Here is an 18,598-nt window from a genome sequence, read left to right as displayed (position 1 = left end):
TTTTTTGGTGGATCACGTGATATCTCCCTCTTTCTTTGAGGGACATGCAAACCGCATCTAAGTTCACCAATATGGCGACTCATGAAAGAAGCAAATCTAGATTTAGAAAAAGGTAAAAATAAATATATATTTTTACTTTTTTTAAAGGGTGCTACATGTTTCCATCCCCACCCCCCTGAACTTCAAGTTATCGATCTCTGCCTGTTTCTGCTTCAAACAATGCTTAATTAAAGCTGTGGAATTTTTTTGATGTACTTTTTACAGGCCGATAATTAATTTTAAAACAACCTAAACTACATGAATTTATGCAGTGGAATATTAAAAGGCACAATACTGAGACATTAATTTTCTTGCTTGAGAAGATATAAATAAAAAGTTGAAATCAATGTTATTGCACGTATATCCAACTCGAAAGTAGGTCCGGCTAATTACTTCATATTTAATTTTCTGGGCTTCATATATCTCTAAGCGAACTCAATACTTCAAAAATTGAGTATTTAATACAATTTTTAGAATTATTGATGTGACAGAAAACCCCACCAAATTTCCGCATTTCTACATTAAAATCGGCAATTTTAACATTTCTATGAGGATCACCCTTTTCCTGACCCTCAAAGCGATGCTGGTGATGATTATGACGTCATTCAAAAAACCTCATTACTGGGAGTATTGAAAATGTGGCAAACCATTATAAAGGCATATACATGTCTTAAATGCATTGCTAGGGAACCACGGTAACCAAAGTAAACGTTCGGAAAGTGATTGTTGAGGCCCAAAAACCATTGCTGCCCTATGGTTTTTGGTCTCACAATTTGCTCTGCTCTCACAAAATTTTAAAGTAGCCTATCGTTTAAGTTGGGTCCCATTTGGTATACAGGCAAAATTTGGCGACGATTGATGTAAAATTGTAGATTTGTATAGAGAACACACACGCACAGAAAATCAATTTTATATATATAGATATAAAGTTAAATTTATAAAAATATATAATATAGGTCTTCAAAAACACTATGTAACACAATTTTTGTTCCTAAGGTAACCAGCCTTAATTTTCAATTGCAGATGAATGACTAAAAAGGGCAGTAAATAACAATTTCATGTTTTAAACTTTGCTTTTGAATTTGAGAGAGCAAATTTGTTATTTTTGAGGTCAAAATAACTGAAAAGCAGGATTATGTGAGATGTAAGGAAATATCATGAAAATATTATGCAATAAATTCTCTAGGGTTGCGAGTTATTGATCTCACAAATCATTGATACCTGAGAGTGACCATATTTCATTAAAACCGAAGTGGTTTGTCGCCAATAAATCATCAAAAGGTTAAATTGTCTTCCATTACTATAACCAAAGAAACAAACAAAAAAATACCTAATCTGAGACCAAAAACTGCAGCTATATATCCTACAATATAATCGCAGTCACAGCCTTTCCTTATTCCACATTTCGTCATGCAATGTTATAGTTTTTTAAGAAATACCTACATTTTGCTCATTCCATCCGACTGATCTGAAAAAGTACTAATTGTACATAAAAACTGATCACATTAAGGGGGCACAGGACTGTTGAACATAGGAAAATATGGCAAAAAGTAACATTTGTTCAAAATTCCACTAAAATTCATAATTAGCATAATTTTTTCCAGTTTTTTATACATATCTTGAAGGGTTCCTATTCTTTACTGTATTTACTTCAAATTGTGAAAAGGTTTTCTAGTTTGTTTATAATTTGAAATGAAACTCAGAAAAATATTGTGAAAATTTTCAACACATACCCTCATTGCATGCATGATTTCATCTTTATTTATGCATATTTTTTAACAAAAAAATTGTTTTGTGTTTAAAATGAACTGTTTAATAGAATGAACCTCCCAATTTGAAGATATGTTAATTGAAAGTATTTTTAAAAATTCAAAAACTTTAAAAATTCAATTTTTATAAATTTTTTAAAATTTTATAAAATGTTTTAATTTAAATGTATCAATACCCATTGAGGTTCAATCGATGCACCTTACATAAGAGCACATTCCTACCAAATTTCATAGTCATTTGAATATTAGTTAATGAGAAATCATGCACACAGTGGTCAAAAAACACATTTTGAAAAAACACATTTAAAGTTAAAATTTCATTTTGGGACATGAATTTGTGCTTTACCTCCTTTAAAAAGCTCCTGATTTATAGAAAATACCATCTTTCTTCTTATTTTTTCGTTTTAATTGATATAATAGTCTTCTTTTAATTTTTTTTGCCTGCAGAAATGCAGCAGAACACCTGTATGCTGCTTGTCACACCCGCTGGAAATCACTACAAGCAGCAACTCTTTCACAGAAAACACCGGGTTTCAAACCAAGAGCCTCCAGAGTTTTTAACCGGCCACGAGCACCTTCATTAAATGCCACAACAGCTTCATAAGTCACAGTTTCTGACACAAGCAGACTGGCACTGGATGTTTTAGGGCAAAATTTCAATATCACAGAGTTGAATGATTCATTGGGGTTCTGCGTATACCCTTTCAAACATTTCTTTAGAAGCTGTGGGGCTGAAAGGTCTCTGAACACTTTTTTCACTTCATCCATAACTGGGTTAGGCACTGGGTTTACAAGTCAAATAATCGGTAACCGGATAAGTTTTTTTTCCACTGGTGCTTTCACTGGTTTTAGAGTTGATTTTCAGTTTTTTGGATGAAGCAGTTGTCACCTGTGAAATCACTGGAGTTTTAGAATTCATGGAATGTTGATTCCCCCAGAATTTTCTCTTCCGAGTACGATGGCCGGACAGCCGGAATAAATACACAGGGAAATATATATTTAAATTCACAGGGAAAACACTGATGATCACCAAAAAATAAATGAATATGCACCGGTGAAGAAACGATGATCACAAGATAATTTCACTGGAAAATGCTAATCATGGGATCGAAGAATCACTTGGTTATGAATATCACAAATAAAAATAATAATAAACTTTCGATCACAAAAAAAAAATTGCACAGGGAAAACTCACGGGAAAAATATTTCACTAGAGTAAAAATATCACCACAAGAAATAACAAAAAATTGTAATCAAGCAACGTAAATCTGAAAAACTTCCAGAGCAACAAGCGACTCGAACTACAACAAAAGAAAAAAAAATGTGGTAAACTTTCAAATATTTTAGTAGTTGTTGTTTTCTTCCTTCTGAAAAATATATAACCGAACATAGAGCTGTTATCAGCAAATAATTGTTTATATACATTTGTGGCAGACTATAGAGGGGGCGTGGTCGGCAGGAAAGTCCCTTTAAATGACGTCCTTTGAAATATATGCAATCACATTATTGATAGTAACTCGAGTTCTAATTGACATACAGTCGAAATTTTGGTGTCAAAACATTCAGAAAAGAATGTTTTATTTTTAAAAGAAATAAAAAAACAACAGTCCTGTGCTCCCTAGATGAGAAATCTGCAGCATTAAAATTCCTTGCAAGCACATTGGCTACATTTTCAGTGGCAAAGATTAAAACAGGGGTTTTTAACAGATTACAGTGAAGAATGTGGAATACAAGGAACTTCCCAAAAAGGGGAAAAAACTCAGACTCAAAGAGAAGCTGGGATATTTTTGTGTGCATGCTTGATGGCTTCTAGGGTAAACTTGGACCAAAACCAATGTAGGACCAAAAACTTAATCAATCTTGTGGAAAAACATAAAAATCGATGCAAAAATGGACAGTCCCATGTCCCTCCAAGAGGTATATTACATCATTCACACTCATCTGGACAAATTCAGAGAAAGCATGATGCTTACTCAAAAGAATGCTTTCACCAAAAAATTCTGGACATGGAGCATCTAAATCAGGGAGAAAACATTAAAAATATCATGGAGATTAATTTCGAGGGCAAAATGTGAAAATACAGTGTGTATGAAAGTAAAGATTTATTTATTTATTTATTTATACAATATTATTGGTCCAGGGACCTATAAAACAGGATGCGATTGAAAATGATTATTGATCATTTTTGTCGCACCACAGTCATTTTCTGCACACGAGGGCTAATTAGACCGGAACCTACAATTTATTGCAGATTTCGAACAGTAGGCTTGTTTTTTTATACTCATCGAGAGGTTGGGCACTAACCCCTCGATGGAGGACCCCTTGCAGTAGCAATTTTTTCTACGGTCATGCCGCAGTTTCTGTTGTATCCGTGTGTCAGGAAAGTTTTCTGACAAGGACGAACTGGGTACTGAACTCGTGACACCTCTAAACATCTTCTGGTACTTTAGACAAGTATCTTATCGACCTGGGCTACCACACCCTATGATTGAAAATGAAGATATTGTTTGATATTGGACAAAAAACTAGTGATAGTGGGGGATTCGACAATAGAGCTTGGGAGTTTGTTCCATTCACCAATGGTATGAGGAAAGAATCTGTATTGAAAGCAGTCAGTGGAAGCAAAAATAGGTTTGAGTTTAAGGGAATGGTCAAGTTTTCGATACCAGAAATATCTATGTTGAATTCACCATTGAAAATTTTATATAACAATGTTAATCGAGAAATGAGAAGAAGAGTAGAGAGAGGGAGAAGATAAAGTTTGTTTTTGAGTTCACCGAAACGAAAGATGACCAGCAGTTGTGAGCAAATCGGGTGGATTTATTTTGGATTGATTCGAGTCCGTCAAATCTCTTAATTCCATTTTCAATTTTTGTTTGTTTAATGTCAAAATCTGTGCAATTAGTCTTTGAATATTTAAAAACTTTTTTCCAACATTCTCCATTGATTTAGATTAGAATTCCATTGTTGTCACAACCTCTTGGACCTCTTTAGTAAGTTGATGTTGGTTTTGGGTGATTTTATTTACTGCTTTTTTCATGGTACTTTGCATTTAATATTTAAATGTGCCTCAAGCATTTTTTGCATTTTTTCTAATGGTTTTCCATATCCTCTTCATCTCCAGAGGCCCAACATGCTTGTTTCCATCACCAGAAGCACCTTGCAGCTTGTTTTACAGTCCTTGCACTTATATTCATCCTTTTTTTACCTTTGCCATCTTCCTAAAGCTTGATTCTGTTGTTCCAACACACTTCGGATGAAACAACTGTTTACACTGCGCACAACAGAAAAATTCAATCTTATCATACACCAGACCATTGCAGGTTTTACATTCATCTATATTAATTTTAGTTTGTTAGCAGATGACAGTTTGCACTTTCAAATTTCTACATTAGATGTTGCCACAATCTTTCTTTGTTACAACCTCATGTGATTATATTTTATGCCACATATATTAGTTTCAAAGCAAGTTTTTCGAATAATTAACACTATTTAAGCATTAGGTTGGTTCATTAATTCAAAATTTCTCACCTTTCATACATTTTCTGTCAAATATAATTCCAAAATAAAATAAAATATAGACAGCACTTTTTCAGAGTGTTGTTTGCATTGGCGGCAATGCCAAAAAAATTTAATGGGAATAATATACAGTTAATAACAATAAGTAAGACCAAATCTTAAAAATATGGAAGTCTGTGAGATAGTTCATTTTGCCGTTTCCTTCTCTCATATTTTGAGGGATCACAAGACTCATTTTTATTAGAAGACGTGATAAAATTAATGAAATTTGTTGTAAGTCATACCTGGAAAAATGACAGGTGAAAAATCTGAAATGCTTATTTCCATACACTCTCTACACATGTTTAGTTATGAATATAGTAAAAATTCAAAACTCAGATAGGTTCATACTTCACACAGTCTTTTGATCACACATACAAATTTTTATTTATACTTGGTTATCATATCAAAATAAAAGAATATCTGAATGAAGAACAAACCAGATCTATCTATCTATAGCTCTTGATCCTTATACATATACCCTGGGTCATTGAATAGTACCCCAGAGGAAGAATTTATTATTTCAGAGCTTTTCACACATCTACAGTTCATGCATACAGTTCATACGTAATAAAAAATTTGAATTATTTTCAGTTACCAAAATTATTTGTTGGATTCTTTTTAGGCATACCAGCTTCAATGCATTGCAAAAGTAGTTTTTGATCATCCTCTTCATGTTCACTATCTGAGCTTGATCCAGAGTTCTGCAAAATCAAATCGTAACACAAGAACTACTTAATGATCAATTCGTAACACAAGAACTACTTAATGATCAATTCGTAACACAAGAACTACTTAATGATCAATTCGTAACACAAGAACTACTTAATGATCAATTCGTAACACAAGAACTACTTAATGATCAATTCGTAACACAAGAACTACTTAATGATCAATTCGTAACACAAGAACTACTTAATGATCAATTCGTAACACAAGAACTACTTAATGATCAATTCGTAACACAAGAACTACTTAATGATCAATTCGTAACACAAGAACTACTTAATGATCAATTCGTAACACAAGAACTACTTAATGATCAATTCGAAACAGCAAGTTTTTCTCAATCCCCATTGAAACTAAATACACACACTTGTTCGTAAACTGTTTAGAAAAAATTAGAGATGATAGTACCTATCAAGACGAACAGTATTCCCAATGGACCCTATGGACACAATCCACTCAGAGTGTCAGTACTACTACTTCACCAAACACCAACTCTGGCCATATCGCTATATTGCAATTTACTGCCATTAGTGAGATGGGTTGGAAGTGAAGGCGCTGTCTATCGGTGAGAGTGTCAGTACTGTCTCTTCCTGGATTATTGTAGCTTTTCCATTCACTGTATAGATGGATATGTGGGTTTTGTATGATGGAGGCCCAGCACAGATTAGCACTGCTGCCCGACATGTCCTAAATGCCAGATATCCAAAACAGTGGATTAGACGTGGTGGACCTGTGGCATGGTCTCCATGCTTATCAGCTTTAAATCCTCTGGACTTGTGGGAGCATGTGAAAGCATTGGTGTGCAAGACATTCCTATAGAATCTGCAGAAGATCTCGCCACAAGAAACCTTGATGCCTCTGACAATATGACACCAGGCTTGTGAAGAATAATCCGAGAGATACAGTTATAATAATCCGCAAAGTTCAAGGAGAAAAGGGAAATTTTTGTACCAACTCTTATGCTTGAACAAGCATAGTTTTCGCTCAATGCGACAAGGAGTGGGGAGAACCACTCACTGAGGTTCGGATTACTGTATTTTACACACGTGATGGCATTGCGCTTGTGAAAAATGAATTTTTTAATATTTATTTTCAAAAAATAATCACAATATGATCATGAAACATGAAGTAATTTCATTTTATTATCCGAAAAGGATTTTTTTTTGCGGAATAAATGGCCGAATGACGTTTTTGCTCAGCAAATAAGGACATGATTAATCAAACGTAGATTTAGAGATACTCACAGGAAAATTGTCAACAGCTGGTATACGTGGAAACATATTGAGCTGGTTTAAATCATACTATTCCAATAGGAAACAATCAGTTAAAATAGGTGAAGAAATGAGTACATTCATAGAAGTAAAAAAAGGTGTCCCCCAGGGATCTGTGCTTGGCCTGATATTGTTTCTCATTTACATAAATGATATATTCAAACTCAACATAAATGGTAAATTAATCTCATTCGCAGACGATACAGTACTGTATGTTGAAGACACTGAAATTACCAAATTTAATAAAAAAAGTTGAAGAGGACCTATTTAAAATCAGTAACTGGCCCAAGAAAAATAAACTAAAACTAAACATACAGAAAAATAAATACATATGCTTAAAAAAAAGAAACATAAATAGTTTGGCAAATTTAAGTATAAAAATTCATGATCATTGTCCGTGTCAACATATATTACAATGTAACTGTCAAGAAATTGAAAGAGTACATGAATACAACTACCTAGGAATAATAATACAAGATGATTTAAAATGGAAATCACAGTGTGAAAAAATAATAAAAAAATTAAGAATATATGCAGCAATTCTTTATAGACTAAGAGACACAATAAACAATAACTTTCTAAAAGATTTATTTTATGCTTGGATGTATTCAACAGTAACATATGGAATCACTGCTTGGGGAGGTGCATATCAAATAGATATACAAAAACTAGATAATATATATAACAAGATAAGATCCCAAATAACAAGCACCACAATAAACACCAACAAAACAGAATGCTATAAGCTAACTATAAGACAAAACTATGTTTATAGACTAATAAAATTTTCATTCTTAAACAATAATTGGTTAGAAATGAAACAAAATAGAACGTCATCTAGATTAAATAACATATATAAAGTGCTAAAAACAAATAAAACGTTATTTCAAAAGAGTTATAGATACACAGCTCCAAAAATAATGAATCTATACCATACAATCAATCATACAAATAATTACATAAGATCTAATAACAATATATTCACGTTTTCTATGAATACCAGTCTAGAATCTATATTACAACAATAATACAACCAAATGATACAATCCATCTGTATGTAAAATTTCTTTGTAACATAAATACAAAAAAAACAAAAAAAAACTGTATATTGAACAATTATAAACCGACTTAAACCATAATAGGCTGTTGCTAAGAAAAATAATCTACGGAGAAACCCTTGTAGACCTACTGGAAGGACAGGCATGTCCCTTGAGGTCAAAAGTGTATGTTGAATGTGTTTCTGTATATGCTTGTATATATGTTTGTATGTTATAATAAAAAAAAAAAATTTTAAATACACATATTAAAATTTACTCACATGGAAAAAGCTGTCAATCTGCTGCAGATGGTTGTACAGAATATAGATGTTGTGTGGAAAGAAAAATATGAACAAGTGAAGAATGATTTGTTAGTCTCAAAACCGCTGACCTTGATCAATGACAATTAGTGATTGAGTAGCATCACATTGGGGTGGGGGTAATACCCCAATGTGATGCTACTCAATAGAGAAAAAAATTGGGGGGTATTACCCCCACCCCAATTTTTTTCTAAACAGTTTACAAACACCCAATATAGCTAAATAACGATAAAAAGTTTTCATCCTGAGTATATTATGAAAGTAAATATTTATAAAGGGAGATAGATAATTTTTTAAAAATAAAATCTTGCAGAACTGATCAAATATAGTAAAAAGACAATTAAATTTCAAAGATACTATCAACAAAGCTTGCTGGATAAATAAGCCACAGCACCTCAACATACAGGATAAAACCATTCCTGAAAGCTTCGTGAATTTTCAAAACCTATACCCTGAAGCACATTTTCTTAATGTGAAATAACAGAAATAACATTAATTAATTAACATTAATTTGTTCCCCATGCTCACAAAATATTATAACCCTCACAAATGTTATTAGCAAAGCCCAAATGTTAATAATATTTGAATTTTTGCATTTTCTCCCACTTTTTACTTTAAAGCAACGGTTCTTAACCTTTTTTCCATCCTTCACCCTCAGTGCAATACAATTAACGCCTTCCCACACTCCATTGCATAATTAGTTTTCTATTATATTAGTTAGTTTTTTTCTGTAATCAATCACATTAATTATCTATGTTAATCAATTTTTATAAACTTTTTATTTATTACAAGCTATGATACAAGGCTCTTGCCCAGGTTTTCTTCAATTACTGTGAGGATTGAAAAAGTGGCAAACCATTATAAAGGAATATGCTATTATACATAATACTGGCAGCATAAGAAATGACAAACCGTTGTAAACCATATGCATGTCTGAAATACATTGCTAGGGAACCACTGTAACCAAAGTAAGCATTCCAAGAGTGATTTGAGGTCCGGGAACCATTGTTGACCGTCAGTTTCTTTGCTCATTTTGGGCATTTACCCAGCTCTGACCAACTTTTAAAGTATCCTATCGTTTAATCCCCCGGTCCTGTTTAGTATATAAGTAAAATTTGGCAACGATAGATCTAAAATTGTAGATAGTATAGAGAAAAAACATGCACACACAGACAGAGAGAGCAAATCAGTTATATATATATATAGGTTTAATTCCCTTTTTCAGCTACTGTTAATATTTAATTTTGACTCTTTTTTTTTAACATAAATTCAAAACTAAACTAAAAAAGTTATTGTTTTTTTTAAATCATTTTTTGTGATGCACATGCAGGGATGTTCTGTAAATCACCATCCATCGTAGAGCTATTACTTCAATTTAAAAAATGTCCAAAATGTGTTCAAAAATCACGCTGTAGCGGTTTTGAGAGTGAAAATACAAAGTATCACAAAATAATAATAACAAAAAAATCTAAATTTTTATATGAACACCATCTCCTAAGAAATCCAATTAGAAAGTTTTTGCCCAGTCTCTTCCGAGGCCAAAAAAAAAAAATAATAATAATAATTATTATTATTTTCTTTCGTGATATATTTGAATTTTAAAAAAAATGGAGAAAAGTTGAAATGGAAGAACAGCATAAAGTAATTACTAATGCCTCTTTTCTTCATTTATGTTGTTCTATCCAACTTTTCTCTAATTTTTGAATTCAAATGTCGTAGTGAATATTACACTTATTAAAAATGTGAATTTTTTTTTTTGGTCTCGAAAGAGACAGGGCAACAACTTGATTTTGTTTTTTTAGGACAGAGCATCTATACAAAAATTTAGATTTCTTATATTTGGTGCCAATGTATTTTCACTCTCAAAACTGGTGCAGGGTGATTTTTGAACACATTCTGAGCATTTTTCAAATTGAAACCATTCTTTTACAATGCATAGTTGATGAGATAAAGGCTGAATTAGGACATATGATACACCTTGTATATATGTTCGTTTGGAACTTGATTGCATTTTCTGACAGTTTTCCTGAGCCACGCACAGGGCAGTAGCAAATCTAAGTTCAGCATGCTAATACCACCAGGCACAATAGACTGTAAAATATTCTGGGTATAAATAACTGTGTATGTGTTTTGGGGTATATACACCACACCCTTTCTGGTGCAGTGTCCAATAGTGAGACTACCTGTTTACACTGTTCCCTATGGGTTTTAGAAAAATGTTTGTCCTTTGAGTGTATTTCTTCTTGATCGAAATGGAAAATAAGTACAAACACTAATCTGAAAAAAAACCGTTTACATCACAAATTTCATGTGATATATTTCTACAAGCAAAAGTTAAAAGATAATTAAGGTGTCAAAATGTCTAAATAATCAATCAGCATGTTGAAATTTTTTTTCCTATCTTGCACCCCCAAAAATGCTGTGCCAAAAGAAGGCAAGGGGGCTTATTGATTCTATCGATTAAGTCAATAAAGGTCTTCAGGTGTGATAAAAATGAAGCAGGCCTATTTGACTTACTGCCATTAGAAAAATTCTGATGTCTTGACGGAAAAGTCCTCTCCAATTTTGAAATTGGAGAGGAATTAACTAAGAACATCAAATTTGTTTTAAAATACTCCCAATAACATCTGTTGATATTGAGAAGTTTAACTCAGTATAAAACTTTATATTGTGCCTTTTAAATTTCCTGATCCATTCATAAATCATGAATTGTTTATTGGCAAATTTTAATGAAACCCAGTTATGAAAATAAATTTTCATGTGATTTCCAATACTAGAAAAGGAAAAAATTCCTTTCTAACATAATTCTAATTAATAACATAATTGGTTTGAAAAAAAAAAAGTTTTGTTATTTTAATAGCATTTTTTGGCATTCTTTCAGTTTTCAGGCCTATTTTCATGGTCATTTTTTAGTTCAACAACAACAACATCCAGGCCTTAGTTATTACCCATACAAATGCTACAAATAACCAGCATGGCAATACAGTGTATTCTATACAGAATAAGTTGTATTGTAAGATGAATACAAGTCTCACACCCCTCTCAAGTTGGGCACAATCAAAGTGCCTTATATTTTGTGCTACATTATGATTTTTCTGTATGAATCTCATACTCGTGAGTAAAATATCTACTAGCACACATTTTCACCAAGTATTTGTTGCTCATTGCCAATGATTCCTTTAATTTTATCTGAGCCTAAATAGCAAAAAAAATTTAACTCTATTGGTCTCGCCCCCATTCGAGTTGAATTAAAAAGGATTCCAATTCTCAAGCAGTTACAGAAAATTTTATTGAACACATGACCAGAGGTGCACCATTTTGCTGAGACAAAAGTGAAATAGCAGTAAAAAAAAATAATATACCAGGTGTACAAGTATGAAATGCTGATTTTTTTTTCAAAAAAAACACGTTAAATTCAGAAGAATGATAAAAAGTGCTTTATTCAAAGTATGCTCCATTGCTTGTTATACATTTCCCCCATCTTTCCTGAAATTTGTGAATACAACGCCGGTAAAAATCTTCCCCTTTTGCTGCGAACCATTCATCGAGCTATTTTTTCACATCTTCGTACAAACCAAAGCGTTGCTCAGAAAGTGCGTGACCCATCAATGCAAACAAGTGGTAATCGGAAGGAGCCAAGTCTGGTGAGTAAGCCGCATAGGGTAGAACTTCCAGCTGAGTGCTTCCAACGTGCCGCAAACCGCTTTTGCCGTATGTGATGGAGCATTGCACATTGACCATTGAACATTTTCAAGGAGCATTTCACGTTGTCATGGGGCATTGCGATTGAAAACAGCTTGTTGACTAACACCAATTGCTCTGCGAGTTGTTTTTGTGTCTGTGTAATCTTCGTCCAACAATGCTTCCAATTCCACATCTTCTTTTTTTTTTGGCGGTTTTCCATGTTCCTTGTCTGCAACATCGAAGTCGCCACTTTTGAAACACCGAAATCATCATTCACACGTATCTTGTGACGGAGCATGTTCACCATAAGCTTCTCGAAGTAATCGGTATGATTCAGCAGCAGTTTTCTTCAAATGAAAACAAAAAAATTAATGCTGTCCGCGAATGCTCTTTGTTCAGTATAACTTTCGACATATTGAACACAACAATACAACACTATGCACACACTTTTCCAATTTATCACTCGTGAGCATCTGACACAACAAAATGGCACAGTGTCAAATCTTCATAGCACAAACTGCATTGGTGCACCATCTGTTTTCTGAAATCCGCATTTCATACTTGTACACCTGGTAATCAATTGAAAAATATCAAATATATCATCTTACTTTATATTGAGTAGGAATTTCTTCTTCATTTACTTCAGAAACACCAGGCGTACCTATCATTGCCATCTTCTGGGAGTGTTGATGGGATTTGACTGAAACATCAACCAATACAAAAAATATTGAACTATATTTACAGACAATTGCTTTTTACAATTGCCTTATACATAGATAAAAAGAATATAAACCAGTGTCCTTTTACTACTAGTTCTTGAAAATTTCCTTCCACACACTCATTCTGCGAGAAATTTTGACCAATTCATATAGTCTATACATAATTTCTGATTTAACTTAAATATTATACCGTTTCTATATTGGTATTTATGCCTGTCTTGGCCATCAATAAGTCTGCCAATCATTTCCCACCTTTTATTTTTTGCCAGTCCATGAGAATTATTTCTCTCATTTCTGGTCCATGAAATCGTAAATCTTTTTTTGATTAGTCTGCAGTTATGTTTTAAAAAGTTAAAGAACACGATTAGACAGTTATAAAAAAATGGCAGTTTCACTTAATTTTGAAGTATATCATAATTATTAAGAAGACACCAACGAATAAGGCAAATACATGAAAATACAAAAATCCTAATACATTTCGACACCAATGGGTGTCATCTTCAGAGGAAAAATATTTAACCACTATTCAAGGTGACAAGAGTTTCCCACTTGGGTTGAATACCAAATCATAACACTCGATTGCTCAGAGGAAAAAGTATGTCTGTTCACTTCAAACGTCGTGGTCAGAATGAAGCTGTGAGCCTGCGTGAGATACTAATGCAGTGTCCTGATTGGACTCTTGCAGAATAGTGCTACCCGATTGGTCTATTCAAATTTTCAAGAATTCCAGCTCAAAATGAATTTAAGTCATGGTGTTGTGATTGGGGTGTAGATTTATTATCATTTATTAGTATATTTTTGAAGGCTCAAATATATGTCCCTTCGCAGAAATCAAAATCAACTGTGGACTTGACTTTGTGAAAAACTCTTGCTTCTTGAAATTTAAATCCATGGCTCTCTTGCCAACAGTGAGTGGTGATGGTCGATTTTCCACATTTTTGATTCTTAACACAGCGAGTATGTTCATTTAATCTTGCTTTTATGGGTCTCCTTGTCCATCCTATGTAACCAAGAAGGCAATCACCACATAGAATGTAATAAATGCCCCATTGTTTATTCTGTGGTATAGTACCTTTAAGGAGCATGAAACCAAAGTTTTTAGTGGGCACATCTATGGTTGTTAGATTAAACTTTCTAAGAATCGGTTTAATATTCAGTGAGAGTATTGGATTGTAGGGTATGAGTGGCCACACTTTCTTTGAGTGGCCTACCTCTCTGAAATTTTTTCTAAAGTGGTTCCTTGTGCCGGTTTCAAGAATTTTCTACTTATTTCATCAACGATCTTAGTGTTGAACCCCCTGTCTCTCGCAATTGCTCTGATGGTTTCAAGTTCATGGTCTAATGTGTTCTGATCTGAACAGATGTTAAATGCACTCGCTATGTAAGTACGAAACGCCGAAAGTTTCTGTTTCATGGGATAACAAGATCTGAAATGAGGTTGTAATGGGACCACGAAAGGCTTATGATAGACCAAGATTTGGAACTGTTCACAGCCACTTCAACGTCTTTCCTTCATAAGAGTATAAATAAGACTTTTAAACAAAGAGAAAGGCCTCAAACCACATAAAGCGAGACACGTTGCTTTCAGTAAGTTCAAAGAACAAAAGAAATTAGGATACACACATTGTATCCTTAGTTCCTTACAACAAAAATACAAAAAATTCATAATTCAATAATTTTCCAATAGTAATACAAAAAAAAAATTCAATACATTTTCATTTCTAGTTCTAAATCATTGAATAATATCCCACCAGAAGCATTGTTTTCTAAAATCCCAAGCATTTCATAAAACTATTTTTTATTTTAAAATACCTTTTAAAACTATTTTTTTAAATAAAAATACTTTTAAAAGGTAAAAATAATTAAAAAAAGGTAAAAATTTACTACGAGTAAAAAATTGAAAATATTAATTAAAAAAAATTTGAATTACTTAAATTAATTGTTGGATTTTTTTGGGGCATTCCAGCTGCAATACACTGCATTAGTAATTTTTGATCATCGCATTCGCTACCAGTGCTCAATTCAGCTTCCTGCAAAATCAAATAGGTATATTAGAATTATTTTATGATCTAATTTTTAAAATCTAACAACTTTTTATACTCTAAATATAGTGTGAATTACATTAATGTTTCAGTGCCAGCTTGTATGAATAATTCATACACATACCTTATTCCTCCACATTAGTTGGCATGCGGGAAACAGAGAGAGACAAACATGTCGGGAAATTCAAGGCACATATTCAGAAAATTATTAAATATCTGGACTCAACCTTGTCTCTCTCTATATAAAATGCTTAATCTTTTACAAAGTATGTCAGAGATTGTTTGAATTTCAAGTTTGCTTTTGCTACCATAAATCTTAGTTTATTGCAAATATTGATACTAAGCATACTTGTTTTTGTAAATTAGATGACATAAATGAAAAATTAGCAGAATGCAAAGTATTTTTGTATTCTCTTATCACATGTTTAAGATAAAAATAAGGAGAGAAAAAAATTAATGAACTGCATAAAAAACAGAATATTGTGCTACAAAAACGACAGCATATTTTTTCAATCTCTGAATGTGCAAAAAACAAAAAAAAAAAGAAAAACACAGTATCTGTGTGTATTTCATATTAGACTGGTGATAATTAGGTTGGAATGATAAGTAAATACATATAATTTGCATTATTGTTATCAAATTCCAGACAAAACAAGTTTGCTACAGGGTATATTCCAAATTTTAAAACTATTAACGTTTAGTAATAAAAACTTGATATAACAATATCCAGCAGACCAAGAAAAATATCATTGTAGAGAGATTATCGTTACATCAAGGGGCAACATTGTCACAAGTGCTTCCAAATTCATGCTGTTGTTTGCATTACTAGAAAATATGCTTTTGAGTATTTATCCACGGTAAAGTTTTCAAAATTAATTATGAACTTTAGTTAGATGTAATGTGACTAAGTAGCGGTTTACCACATTTTCTTTTTGTGTCTTACACAGAAAATAGCAAAATCAACACCTTCATCAACGCTTTCTGTCATAATGTGGTGAAAAATACTAATGTTAATAGATGCCCCAGGAAGAACAGAAAATACTGTCAAAATTAAAATTATATTCAAGATGATTTTTAGTGACACATGAGAAAATACTGTTGTACCAGTTCCAAATTCTGTTTAAAAATATTGTTATAGAAAGGTTTATCGTAGTAAAGGATATAGTTGTATTGAGAGGAGTATAACATTAGACTATAAACAAGTCCAAACAAGATTTGAAAAAATACCATTGGAGAGGGATTTATCATTACACTGAATATTGTTGTAGCAAGATTTCACTATATTTTATTTTGATCTGTGTATTTATTTGGCATTTAATATAAATTGATGTTGGTCTTCTGGATGTTTTTTTTCTCTTGATGCCTAATATCACCCCTCTGAGTTTGTCGCTACTTCAAGGCAACATCCTGTACATAACATACTAACATATTTTTCAGTTATTTTGTTTTTCTTTTATAGAATTTTTTAACCCATTTAACATACAGCCATTTGATCAGTTCAGCTGACTGGTTGTAAAAAAAGATATCAATTGAGAGAAACAAAAATGTGTCAATGGTTTCTAATACAGCAAAACCTGTCAAAGTTGGACACCTGTGGTTCCATTCAAACCTGTCCAAGTGGTAACCAAGACATAGAGGTACAAAGAAATATTTTACGACACCATTAAAAGGCTTTAACTTGTAGAATATGATGAAAAAATATGTGTACTTATAAGTAAAAATCTCTTCAATAGGTGTTGGAAAATAATTGTGTACAAAATATCTCTTTAATTACTAAGAATATTTTACAATGAAAAATTTATATGCATCAATAAAATATGTACTTTTGAGTGTAACAGTCAATTCATTTTTTTTACGTATACAAAATTATGGTTATAGAAAAAATCAGTTAAAAGGCATTGTTCAGTTTTATCAATGGTTGAAAGCACATGGTCACTTTCAATTTAGTCTCGTAATCCAAAGAAAGTTTCAATCATTTATGGTTGATTCAGTCACCAAACATTCAATAACTTAATTTTTCTTTTTGATGGTCAACTATACCAACTTTAATTCATGGTCACCCACATACTGCAGCAAGGCCCTAGGGCTGGGATTTTTGGAGGGCCTCCAGAGAATAGTTCCAGGCCCTGTCAGCCCCATCCTAGTTGAGGCAATTTTTTCGATTACTCATAATACTAAGTTGAAATTTACTTGCACACTTGCGAGATGTCAAAAACAATACTTCACACGTGGAAAACTATTGAAGACTGAATAAAAGCTTGAAATGCAGAGAGACAAAAAAGTTTAGGAAATAAAGGGATGCATGCACAGTTGTAAGAAAAACACTATAATCTGACTGTTACACCCTATTTTGCAGGTTAACAATAAACCTGTTTTTGAAATTTGCCTGAGGGACGGGAAACATACTCTTTCCACATTAACTTCAAAAGTATTCCATCCTTTAGCAGATAATCAGCAAACAATGAGCTGACCCTGTCCAAAAAAAAAAAAATAAAAAAACTCAGTGGGTGTCCTATGTCCAAGATAGGGAGGAGTTCAAGACATTGAATATGGTGGACATGCCTCATTCTCTTCCCCCCCTAATATTTTTGATGCCATGGAATAAGGTTTTTCAAACTCTCATAAAATATTTTCCAGTTCAATAACGTTTCTAAATTGTGTTGCCATACACTAGCTATGAAAGAGCTAGTTTGCATTGTGAAATCCATAGTGTACTGAAACTATGTCAGAATATTCAAATTATGTATTTTTGGTCTTCAAAGCTCTGTTTAACAAGATATACCTGCATAGATAACAATTTGTTCGAGAGAAACAAAGTCTGCATCTGCAGGCTTACAGCATTTTTCCAAACTAAATTTGCTCATACAAAAAAATATAAATTTTTTCCTCAAACTTCCAAAATTATTCAAACATTTGAAAAAAAAATGTGAATTAAACAAGAAATTTTAACATTAAATTAGATAGAAAACTCAAGGGGAGCTCATAAAAGTTTGAATTGTCCACAATTTGAATCAACCAAGCTCCACTGTATTTCTAACAAAGCCTACTTGAATTTTATTCTTTACAGAAATCAAGGACTAAAATATATTATCTTCTTAACTTATAAATTATATAATAATAATTATGATTGTAAATTTGAATATTCGTTTCACACGCTGAAAGGTTTTTATCGCATTCATTTTAATCCACGGTGGTTTTCAGTAGTGTTCCATTTTCCCATCATTGGAAATTTTGAAGTGATTTCAGCAATAATTGGCCACTTTGCTTACCTTAGACATCATTTTTGGCAACAATTGACAATTTCCCATATTTGAGAACCCATTTTCCTATATTTTTCCCAGAGAAATATGGTCAGCCTAGAGATGAAAAAATTTGGACGGCTAAAATTCCGGAAATGTCCTGTGAAATACTGGTCATATGGTTATCCTAT

The 18,598-nt window shown here is 32.5% G+C and overlaps 1 protein-coding gene across 2 annotated transcripts in view; it reads right to left on the bottom strand.

The window, feature by feature from the left end:
- LOC149063643 (uncharacterized) overlaps nt 1-18,598 on the bottom strand; it is a 76,048-nt gene that overhangs the window by 41,916 nt on the left and 15,534 nt on the right. For both annotated transcript variants that reach the window (XM_089255805.1, XM_089255807.1), the window contains exons 8-10: nt 15,057-15,156; nt 13,016-13,107; nt 5,965-6,070 (exon numbers count right to left, since the gene is read on the bottom strand). In XM_089255805.1, the coding sequence (XP_089111931.1) occupies nt 5,965-6,070; nt 13,016-13,107; nt 15,057-15,156 (298 nt within the window). The remainder of the gene's footprint in view (nt 1-5,964; nt 6,071-13,015; nt 13,108-15,056; nt 15,157-18,598) is intronic.

This window comes from Pholcus phalangioides, unplaced genomic scaffold (assembly GCF_987345545.1).
Source record: "Pholcus phalangioides strain wild (caught in Gottingen) unplaced genomic scaffold, Ppha-v1.0 ptg000172l_1, whole genome shotgun sequence".
NCBI lineage: Eukaryota > Metazoa > Arthropoda > Arachnida > Araneae > Pholcidae > Pholcus > Pholcus phalangioides.
The sequence above is the reverse complement of the archived record's forward strand: the minus strand, read 5'-3'. Positions and strand labels throughout refer to the sequence as shown.